The sequence below is a fragment of the Dipodomys spectabilis genome, unplaced genomic scaffold (genome assembly GCF_019054845.1).
Source record: "Dipodomys spectabilis isolate Male_0828 unplaced genomic scaffold, ASM1905484v1 ptg000113l, whole genome shotgun sequence".
NCBI lineage: Eukaryota > Metazoa > Chordata > Mammalia > Rodentia > Heteromyidae > Dipodomys > Dipodomys spectabilis.
The window spans coordinates 150,353-162,207 of NW_024870790.1; the positions used below are offsets into that span (position 1 = coordinate 150,353).

The window sequence follows — 11,855 nt, forward strand, 5'->3', positions numbered from 1 at the left end:
GTAGGAAGATTATTGTCTGAGGCTAGCTAAGGCAAAAAAATGAGATAGTTTTTTGAAAAAAACTAAAAGGACTGGAGTATGGCTTGTGCAGTAAGTAGAGTGCTTGCCAAGCAAGCACAAATCTTGAGTTCAAACCTCATGGCAGCAAAATTTCAAAAAAAAAACAGGAATAATACCATTTAGTACTAATGGACATTCAGAAGAAGCATGATAGAGTCATTTAGCTCTTTTTTGTTCTTAAACAAATTGAGAATAATTAAAGAGCAATGCAAAAATATACATTTCAGTAAAATACAACATAAGACTCATAGAGAAAAAGAAGTATTTATAAATGCTTATATGACTGTCATTTTCAAATCACCAGGTAATTAAAGGAATTTTGAATTATTTTTTATTGAACAAAATATTGTATGAGATATGAAATGATAAAAATCATTTACATTCTTTCATCTATTAAGATCTCAATATTTAATAAAATAGTAAATGCAAAATATGCTTATATGTACAGAACATTTGAGAAAAGCTCATATGCAGTTTGAATTGCTTCATTTGAATTATGAGTTTGCCTGATTTGTGGTGGGAGTGAATAAAAATTGAAGAAATGACTTGCTTGAATTCAACCTGTTGTTTCTATCATAGTTTCAAATATGCCAAACTGCAATCCATTGAAGATACTTTTGCATGAATACAATCACTTGAGACAAAGGTAGCTGCTGTTCAAGGAACTAACATTTAGTTCTCAACTTTAATCTTTAAAACGAGGGAATTGCTTTTTGAATATCTTGCTTCATACCTCATTGCTTTGTTCATATAATAGATGAACCCTTAGTAGTAAAGTTCTCATCTTTTTATATTGTAGAATAATCAGTGGTGGTAGGGTCTTACAGTTACCCTAAGAGCCCATCAATGGATGAATGAAGAAAATGTGGTACATATACACAATGGGGTTTTATTCAGATATTCAAATTATATCTATTGCAAGCAAGTTGATGGAACTGGAGAACATGTTAAATTAAATAGTCAGATGCAGAAAGACAAGTATTGCATGGCTTTTCTCATATGTGGACTATAGGGATAAAAGGACATGGATATGGATACAAAAGCATGACTAAGAAAAAAAGAAAGGGAAAGGAGGAAAGAGAGGATAAGAAAGGATAATGCACTGGGTAAGTATGATCAAAGTACATTATAAACATGTATGGAAGTGTCACTATGAAACCTATTATCAACAAAATATGTAAATAAAACATACACACAGATACACATGTAGCACTTCTAGCCGCTCGCCCCCCCCAACCAGATAATTGTCATAGAGACTTAAATCCAATGTTAGAGGAGATTTAATCTTTGCAAAGGTATGGGTCCTTTGCAATGTGTTGTAAGAGATAGCCTTTTTTTTTTTTTTTACAAAAAGATAAAATTATTTTGAAAAATAAAAATAAAGCTTTGAGTGCAAAAATTGTGAGTTCAAGCCCAAGTACTGGCATGCATGGAAAAAGAATTTTGTAAGAAAGGATGGAATATACCAAACTGCAATCTAAGACGCAACATAAATGTTATTAAAAGCCTCAATTCTTAAGTAAAGAAGATAGTTTTATGCATATGAAAGGAAAGATTAAAATATCAATGACAAATATTTGTTAAGATTATACAGAGATATATATTCATTTTGTTTTCTGGGGGTTGAATGGGAATTTATAAATATCTATGAGAAGAATAAATGCAGCCCCTGACATCAAAGATCTGCCTTGGCACTCACAGGTAGGCCTTTGTGTTCTTATCAATTTAATAGAACATTAAATTAACACAAGATCATCCTGTGACTGTGATGTATCAAATAAAAACTAAGTTGACTGTAATCACATACACACAGTAAAACACTGTCTCAGTCACAGAAATGGAAAATATCCCATTTTGGCTTAAGAAGTGACTTCTGTTTTTTTTACCCATCACAAATTTGGCCTTGGTTAAGTATCCCCTGCCTTAGAACAAGATTTACTTAAGGTATCAAAGCAGTTATCTTTCTGACAGTTTCAATCTATAGCAAAGCCTCACTTCCTTAAAATCTTTCTCAAATCATCTAAGTGTCCCAACCCTACAATGTCATTTCTTACTGAAGACTCTCAAGATCTGTTTTCTTTCCCACTGTGATGAACAACACAACATGTTCAAATGCAGGTATGTTTCTGGAAGAGTTTAGCTACAGAGAATTGCTATTCATGGTCTTTTAAACAAAGCAGTTCCATTTCAAAAAATTTATCTTAGTAAATCTTCAAAGAGATGTGAAGATGTGAACAAAGATATTCTCTGTGGTCTCAATTCTCATATGGAAAATATCTTGTAAATGTTCATCATCAAGGGAATAAATTATATGTGATATGGCCATAAAAAGAATATATGCAGCTGATGTAAACCAGTATTGCATGAATAAAAAATGCTCCTGAGAGAAAATAAAAGATACCTAACGAAAGTCAGATATTTTATTTATTCAATACTGTTAGATGTCTGCTGTTGCCAAATTTATCTATTGATTCAAAGTTATACTGATCAAAATATTAGCTGGAGGATTTATAGAAATTAACTAATTTCTAGAGCTCCTATAGAAATACAAAACACCAAAATAACTCAAAAACAATGAAGTTCCAAGAATCATGCTGCCTAATTTCAAGACAAAGTGGTATTGGGATCAAGATACATAAACAGATCAATGCAACAGTATATAACAAGGAAATAGAACTTTATATATAGGAGCAACTCATTTTTTGACAAAAATGCACAGGCAGCTCAAAGACTAGTCCTGTTAGCAAATGGTGCTTAAAGAACTAGATATGGCTATGACAAAACCTGAACTTTGATATATAACTTGCACCATGTATAAGATGAACTCAAAGCAGATGACAGTCCTAATTGCAAGCCCTAGAACTATAAAACTTTTAGAAGGAAATAAGGATAATATCTGTGTCCTTGATTAGATAATGTTCTTATATATAACACCAAGATTCAACTAGTAAAATAATTGCTACTAATCAAAAGACATTAAAAGAATAGATACATCACAGACTGTGAAAAAATATTTGCAAAATATATATTTGACAACACATTTGTATCATTTTATATGCATCACATTACATACAAAATCTCTTAAAAGCAATTACAAAAATCAAAGTCTAAAAATTTTTAAATGGACAAAGATTTAGACATAATTCACAAAAGATATATGGATGACAGATATACATATGAAAAGATAGTCAATATCATTCTAGATACACAAGCCAGTACTATGAAATATGGATAAAATTTTAAAGATTGGCCACACCAAATACTAGCAAGGATGTAGAGGAATCATTACTCTTATATACTTCTGTTAGAATGTAAAACAGTACCACTACTTTGGAAAATATTTAATATATTAGTATTTATCCAAAAGGAATAGAATTATACACCCATTGAAACCTTTGTACATGAACTCTCACAGCAACCTTACTTGTAAAAACTAAACTTTGAACTTGATACTCATTAACAGTTGAATAAATAAACAAATTGTGGTAAAGCCATATAGTGAACTCCTCATACATGGCATAAATGAAACTCAAATAATTATGCTTAGTGAATAAGCCAGATTCCCCTTCCAAGAGCACATGAGGTATGATTTCATTTATATATATATAATTACAGAAACTGGAAAATGATTGTGTTAAAAAAGCAGATAAGCAGCTGCCTTGGGTTAGGGGGACAAAAAAAGTAGGAAGGAGGAATTACAGGGGCATGTGGAAGCTTTGGGGGTGATGGCTATGCTATGTTCAATAGCTTGTAGTTATGGTTTCATATATTTATGTCAAAACTTGGTGTGCTTAAAATATACAATTTCATGTGTTAGTAAAATCTCAATAAAGCTATTAAGTAAAAAGCATGTAGTAGATCTGTATAGCACTAAATTGTAAAGATAACTTTTAAGGGGAAAAGGTAAGATGGTGAATTCTACACTCCTTAATTCTGCAAATAAATAAATTTGCACATATATCACATCAAAAGAGCATCCAATGAAAAACTTTAACACCTTATACCAACTGTAAAATTTTACACAGTAAAATCATGAAGTAATTAAAATATTTTATAGAAGCATATTTGTTGACATAGAAATATGTTCACAATATAGTCAGTGGAGGAAAAATTATGAGTATTTACAGTATAATCTCATTTTAGTTCCATAACTGCAACATCTCAACATATAAAGACTTTCTCCCTATCTCATAAGGTTTGTAATTTCTACTATGAGTCTCAGAGAACTCAAACAGCCCAAAAGTTCTGAGATGCTTTCTGAGCCATAACTTCCAGGAATCACTACCTTACGTAGGTTAAGATCATAGCCTTTCTCCTGGCTTTCTTGTTCTTTGCTGAAGCTGCAGTTCTTTTTTAAATGTATTCAGTTTATTCTCAATTTCTCCAGTTTAATCTCAATTTTGGCTTGTAGAAATGCAGAAACTGGGTTTTTCTGAGCCCTTTGGCCTTTCAGATAACATACAGGACAATGGTTTAAAAAACTGAGGTGTGATTTTGTAAGGAACTATTATTCTTTCAATACAGAGCATGAAAAAAATGTACAGGATTCTAGTTCTCTGAGGGTAAATTCCATATGGACAGAAGAAGATAGGAAGGTTGCATATCAAGTTTTACTTTCTTTTACCATCTATCAGATGATGTGTAAAATATACACATTCATCTCTGACTTTTCTCATACCTCTAGACAGATATAGGTAAATGCCTGATGGACAAATGGATTGGAAAGATGGTAAGAACTATAATGCCTGCCAAGGACATTATCCATTGCAAAATTAAACTATTATAACCAAACAGTCTCTGAGCTTTGAATGCAATCAACCAAAAATATGAAGGACATCAGGGTGGTGTATTAGAGTGGTTCTGGTGTCAGGTAAAACAGCTATGCCAGCTGGGCAATAGTGGTTCACATCTGTACTCCTACTCAGGAGGCTGAAATATGAGCCAACCAGGCTGTCTTTGAGTCCATGAGACTCTTTTATCCAAATAACCAGCAAAAAACTGTAAGTGGAGCTGTGGCTCAAGCGGTAGAGCACTACTCTTAAGCTAAAAAGTTTAGTAACAGCACCCAGGCCCAGAGTTCAAGCCTCTGTATAACACACACTCTCTCTCTTCTCTCTCTCCTGTCTCTCTCCTCTCTCTCTTTCACTCACACACACTCACAGGCATACACACACAGCAGCTATGCCACTTGTCAGCTGTGGAAATCTAGGAAAAAGTATTCAATTCCTCTAATTCTTGTTAAAAGATACCTTTTAACTAAGTACCTGTGGAAATGTAACAATTTAAAATATGAGTGCAATAATCCTTTGTATAGCTAATGTATGCTAATAAGAATTGAAAAATACAACACACAAGCAACTGTGAAAGGAAAAAATTTGTAAATATGGTGACAGCAGTCTGACAGATTAGGAGAGGATTGACATAAATGAAATATGCCTAAAATTTAAGAGTTATAAATGTAGTTTCAGAATAAAAAGTAAACTCTGTATTTTATCTGAGATTAAGGGATAATTCTATGTTAGAGAATAACTATCTACTGCAGATGTAATAGGAGGAAAATAGAAATCTCTCTTACAACAAACTGCTTATAATAAACCCTGTCTCCTTTATGTAATGTGAGGACACACTGGCAACAAACATATGTACACACATGCACACACACACACACACACACACACGCACACACACTGTAGGTATTATTGGTTATCTTTATGTATATGTCTTATTTCTATAACTAGAATTCAAATCAGTATCTTCTTTTTGCCATTTAAAGCTATAAATGGATCTAAACAGACACTAAAGATCAAGCTAGCCTACTTATAATGAACTGGTCTGCTATTTCTTAAGTACAATATCAAAAATCTGCTACTCTAGACAAGATAAAAATCTACAAACATTTTCATATCAAGACTTAATATTCATTTCTAGCTTCAAGGTACATCCTGTAACAGATAATACTGTGTTAAAAGATGTAAAGTTTAATGTTTGGCATCTCCAGTTTTCTTTCATTTCTACCTCATTTTACATTGCTTCAATAATCCCTTTAACTTCACAGAAAATAGCTGTAAGCATATTGTAACTCAAGTGATCAACAACTACAATTGAGCCCTTTCGAATATGTTCCTTTATGTTAATAAATATGGCCACGGCACTAACAAGATTGGATTTTGCCTCTTCTGGGTTAAAAATAAGTTTGAATGCTGCCAAAGCCTTCATATTGATCATGTCTCTGGCTGCAGCTGAATTTTCAGACATATTCAAGAGTACTTTTAAAACAAGATTTCTAGTTTTATGATTTCCCTGAGACAACAAATGAAAAAGTTCTGAATAGTAACTGACAACAATGTAGTGATGGAGATAATCAGTAGTCAGTTGTCCTAGTATCTTTAATCCAGATTGCTGTCCAGGTGAGTTCAAAGGGAAAGATATGGTTTCCTGGCACACATGCTTAACATGTAATTCAACCCTATGTTGTCTTTCATCTCCAAAAGGAGACTTTCGAGTAATTACAGCCTTTTTTCTCACCTCAGAGGATGGAAAACTGAGCAAGCTTTCAATCAGTGTCACTACACCCACTTCATTGATGAATTCTTGGGCAAATGAATGAACCTTATAGATACCCATTGCAATCTGTGCTATCTTATGAATGAGAGGATCAGTAGTTGTCTTAAGTATATAAACAAGTTTTTCAAATTCCCCAGAACCCAGGTAGCATTCCATTTTGCAACGGCAAGCAAATGGCTTAGTTCCATTCACTTCCCTGGTCTTAATTTGGTGTCTAATTTCATCCAAGGTCTGGATGCAAGGGTCAGAACCAAATGGATACTCAGGGATAGGCTGTGAAGTGGAACGAGTTCCCTTAGAAGAACAGGCTGCTGTACCAGGCAAAGAACGATTATTTTCCTCAGCTGAGGACAGAACAATATATGAAGACAGCCTTGTCTCAGATGGCACCTGGGATCTAAATCCCAAAACTGCAGGAGTTACAGCAGGGGCTTTGGGCCAGATTGTTACCTCAGACCAGTCCTTGGGCCTATTTTTTTCATTAATTTCATCCACTGGCTGAGGCTTTATTATCCTGAACACAGGTTGAGGATTAGGATCATAACTGGAATCATCTCCTTCCCAAAACCAATTCCCAATAACATTCTCTTCTTCCTCTTCATCCTCAGCGCCTGACCTAGACCTGCAGCTGGGCCTGGCCACAGGCTCCAACTCCTCAACACGACTCTGGATACCAGTATTAGCTTTATTTTCATCCTTAGCACTGGAACGATTCCCCGCCTCTTCTCCCTTCCAGAACCAGGAATTGATACTAGCCTCTTCCCCAGCCCAGAACCATGTATCAGTACTAGCCTTATCTTTACTTATGGAACTAGTAGCCTCGCTCTCATTCTTGCACCTGAAATCTGCTATGGTTTTCACTGTAGCCTTAGGCTCTGACCAGGCTCTTTCCTTCATATCAGTAACAACTTTATTCTTAGACACTGTTTTCATCTCTCTCACTGCATCTGCTTTAGGTTTTGCCTTGACTTTGACTTTGGCCCCATTCTTGGCTCCTGGTTTGACTACACCAGTAGCTTCCTTCTCTTCTCCAGCTTTACTTTGTACACTTGCCCTTTTCACAATTTTGGCATGTACTCTGCTCTTATTCTTTGTCCCAGTCATGGTTGAAGCCCAGTTCTATATAGTTGTTCAGTGCTGAGCTTCTCAGTGTATCCTAGGTCAGTGTCTTTATACTTTTACTGGATCAGACGAATTTGTTAGCAAGAATTAGGTGTCAGTTGACAGTTTAGCAGTTACGCAGTCCCTTTTCTAAACACACTGACTCTATCAATGTTATGGACAGATCAGAGGGCATAGTCAGGTTGAGGGAGGATGATGTTATCTGACAGCAGACCTGTAGAGTGATGATCTTCTGTCAATCCAAGGCCACCACTGGAGACAGACCTGAAGTAAAAGATAGAAATGGCCTTTGAGTATCTTCCAACTTTGCTTCTTAATGCAGTTAGCCACAAAGGTCGTAAGAACAGATGGACTGTGTGGTAGAACTGGATAAGTAGAAAACTCTGCTACCTCATTTTGTTTCTCACACTTCGAATAATGCTCAACAACATACCATCAATGTACTTTTCTCATCACAAACACATCGGGCTCAGGAACAAGGAGGGCATTGGTGGGTTACACCTGTAATCCTAGCTACTCAGGAAGCTGAGATCTGAGGATTGCAGTTCAAAGCCAGCCCAGAAAGGAAACTCCATGAGTCTTATCTCCAATAAACTACTCAGAAAAAAAGCTAGAAGTGGCACTGTGGCTCAAGTGGTAGCATGTAGCCTTGAGCACAAAGAGGCTCAGAGATAGTGTCCAGGCAGGCCCTGAGTTCAAGCCCCAGAACCAGCAAAAAAAAAAAAAAAGAGGGTAAGGAGTTCCCAGTCCATTTGGACCCTAGTAGGTATATCCAGATAGGCTTCATACCAACCTGCACCAAAATTCAATAAAATTTTCTTCTCCCTCTTCAGTTCCAGTGTTGGTAAGAAATATAGCTGACACCCAAGCAGATCTATGGACAAAAATGTATTTAAGATTAGAACTTCTGCATATTTGGTAGACTGACCTGCAATCTAGTCTCCCAATAATTGCCTTTCCAAATTTACAATTTTAGTTACATGTCACTTCTGACCCACCAATGTTCTTCATTATGGCTTCACATCCCATTTCTTGCTCCAGTATCTACCAATTACCTATAGATAGAATCCTCACCCTGTCCACATTACCTGTATGCAAATGAGAACAAAGGCATCCGGAATGTTGGAAAACAATTAATGGCATCAACATATTTGGTTTCACAAACTAGCCAATAGTTACCTCCACCTCTAATCAACCAGAGGACTTATGCTCATGCTCACTCATATCCACACTGGATCCAAACAATAATTAGATTCTCATGCTTAAACTCCAAGTGAGCTGCTGCCTACAGGTCTCTACAGAAATTTAGAAAGGAATAGTCCTACTGATGGGCAAAAAGGCAGAAGCAAATAAAGATATAGTCAGAAGCTGATGGCTCACACCTGTAATCCTAGTTTCTCAGGAGGCTGATATCTGAAGATCACAGGTCAAAGCCATCCCCAACAGGAAAGTCCATGAGACTCCAGTTAACTACAGAAAAGCTATAAGTAGAGCTCTGGCTCAAGAGGTAGAAGGGTATCCTTGAGCAAAAGCTCAAGGATAGTGGTCAGGCCCTGTAATTCAACACTAAATAAATAATTAAAGAAATATTGAGATGACCCAGTACCATTGGCAAGGTTTATAACAGAAACTTCATGTATTCAAGGCAATGTTCAATGTCTCCCATCTTTTTGCCACAAATGATTCCTTAGCCTTCTTTCTCAAGACCTGAATTTATCTGGTTATACCTCTTCCCAACTCAGAAGTCAATCATCTTCCTAGCAAGAGCTACATCTCTCTTTCCCTAACAAGATGGTACAATAAGCAGTTGGAAATAGGTAACTGTATTTGCCACTATTATATCAATATAATCTTCACAAGCCCCCTTTCCAATGCATACCTAGATCCTACCTTAATTTACCACCTGTGCCAAACTGCCAACAAAGAGTTCTCAGGAAAAGCTATCCTTCCCATCAAAGAAGAGTCCTCTGGTTGGGCAGGTGACAACCTATAGAAAAGGAAGATGTTCTTCATCAAAATATTAGGAAAATATGTTCAAAATAAAAAAATACAGGTTAATGGACAGATTTCTAGAATTTAAATTCATAGCCTCTTTTTTGAGCATCATGACTAACTAAATGAAGTCTAGCATCTTTAATAGCTCTCCAGATGTTCATTTTTATAAATGCCATGCCATCTTCTGTGGGACTGCTTATGCACAAAACTGATAGAGTCTATGAGAAATGGCTGGAGATGATGTTTCAGGTTTCAGAAACAGAAACAGAATAAGCAATTGACTTCAAATGTTCGAAACTGATCTTCAGAAAGACTTCCCTTTACATTTATCTCCCACTCCTACATATCAAAATATTACTTACAATTGATTGGTGTGGTAAGTAAACAGATTGACTACCAAACATAAGTTACCATCATTCTATTAATTTAATGGTCCGTTGCTATGAAATTTGACCAACTCTTTATCCTAAGCATTAGCTTACACTAAATTGGGCATGATAATCTAAACCTATAAGGCAATAAAACAACACTGTACTAAAAGTAGATGAACATTTAATTTTGTCCCCTTCCCCAGTATTCATCAGATTTACTGCGGAGATGAGACTGACTCTTGATGTTAATTAAGCAGGAGTCTGTGGAAGGGATATTACTTCAGGAACACCAGGGTCCAACCGACTCCGGTTTGGAAGCAAAGTGGGAAAGAGGAGTCTCCTCCCACCAGTTCGGCTGGACACAAGCTTAGAGGCCTACCCTGGCTCCCCCTCAAGCCTCCGCCCCCTCACCGCCATTTCTCCCTTGAACCTCTCCCCCTTCAGCCCTCTCTGGGCACAACAATCTTCCAGGGCGGGACACAGGCGCCCTGGAAGCTGGCTGGGAGGCGGTCAGCTCAACTGGCTCCAGATGATCCTGGAGCCATTCTGGCCTCCCCCTCCACCTTGGGCCGGCCAGACCGCCGGGGGGCACCGTCTTCTGGTTTCCGGGGTCCCGAACACTGCGCACCTCTCTGGAGGATCCGCTTGGATGGCTAGCCTCCTTGGTGATGTCGAGCTGCCAGATGTCTGAGGGAATCCACCCAGAGTGGACTGCTCAGGGCCTAGGAAAACGGGATCCTCCTCCCCCCTGAGCTCTCCTCAGGCAGCTGCTCTCTGGGACTCCCACTGCTTTTTCGACGAGCCAAATCAGAAAGAGGCCCGCCCCACGCACTAGCACCACGGCTGGCCTCCAGAGGCCCAGCGGGACACAGCAAGAACGCTTGTCCCGAAAGCTTGTCGGGAAGGGGGGCGGAGGGATACGGCCGCGTCAGTGCTGGACGCCCCCTCCCAGGCCCACCATAGTTCCGACCCGGGGTGGGCGGGGCCTGCACCAGCCCCACTCTCAGGGGCGGGCTCCCGCCACTCGCCCTGCCTCCCTGCACCCTGCACACCCTGACGTGGCGACTTCCACCACTTCCCTGCCTCTGCTAGGCTTCCCGGTGCTGTGCTCGCTGAGAGCTAGGGGCTGTGGCGGCTGGGGAAGCAATATCCGAGGTCGGGAATCGCTGCGCTGGAGGGAGCAGCGGATGGATACTAAAGCCGCCCCTTGGTGCTTTGCACCCCAGACTGCGCAGTGCCTCTCCCCTTCTCCCCCCTCCCCTCGCCAGTCTCCCTGTCCCTCCTCCTTCCTGTCGGAGGGGGGAAAAGGGGGTCTGGACTGCAGACAGATGGGGAAGAAACATGTGACATCAAGACATAGCAACAAGCAGTGTGGACAAGGGGCCTCTAGGAGGCTCTGCCATGTTTTGCTTTGCTTGCTTCGTACAGCCATCAAGCAAAGCAAGGCATTTCTGCCTTTAAGGGAACAGAGGTGAGGGCTCCCATCACAGGCCTCATCACTGCTCCTCTCCCAAAGGAAGGCTGGCCTACTACACCTCTAGCCCTAGGAAAATAGCCACAGTCTTTGCAAACAGCCCTTATTTCTATCTCCCTACAGTTGCTCAAGAAAGAAGGCCTTTCTCTGTCAGGACCTGCAGGAAGCCCTGCTGTCCTGTATCTCTGCTGACCCACAACGAAGTGTGCAGGGCCAGTTAGGGCCAATTGTATTTCATATATCACTGTTCTGTCACGAATGGAGACCAC

At 38.7% G+C, this 11,855-nt stretch overlaps 1 protein-coding gene across 3 annotated transcripts; it reads right to left on the reverse strand.

Moving 5' to 3' along the window:
- Nucleotides 1–3,917: 3,917 nt before the first annotated feature.
- Bhlhb9 (basic helix-loop-helix family member b9) lies at nt 3,918–11,017 on the reverse strand. 3 transcript variants are annotated; one of them, XM_042688190.1, is made up of 4 exons: nt 10,741–11,017; nt 9,637–9,733; nt 8,540–8,620; nt 3,918–8,010 (listed from the first exon to the last, which is right to left on the reverse strand). In XM_042688190.1, exon 4 carries the CDS (start codon nt 7,726–7,728, stop codon nt 6,082–6,084), a length of 1,647 nt encoding a protein of 548 aa, XP_042544124.1. In that variant the 5' UTR covers nt 7,729–8,010; nt 8,540–8,620; nt 9,637–9,733; nt 10,741–11,017; the 3' UTR covers nt 3,918–6,081. The 3 variants fall into 3 exon arrangements, with proteins under 3 accessions (XP_042544124.1, XP_042544125.1, XP_042544123.1); XM_042688191.1 differs by having other exon boundaries at nt 9,626–9,733; XM_042688189.1 differs by lacking the exon at nt 8,540–8,620.
- Between the last annotated feature and the right edge of the window lie 838 nt (nt 11,018–11,855).

Bases quoted from the DNA above. Each gene is read 5' to 3' on its own strand.
- Bhlhb9 (XM_042688189.1), bottom strand. From the start codon at position 7,728: ATGACTGGGACAAAGAATAAGAGCAGAGTACATGCCAAAATTGTGAAA.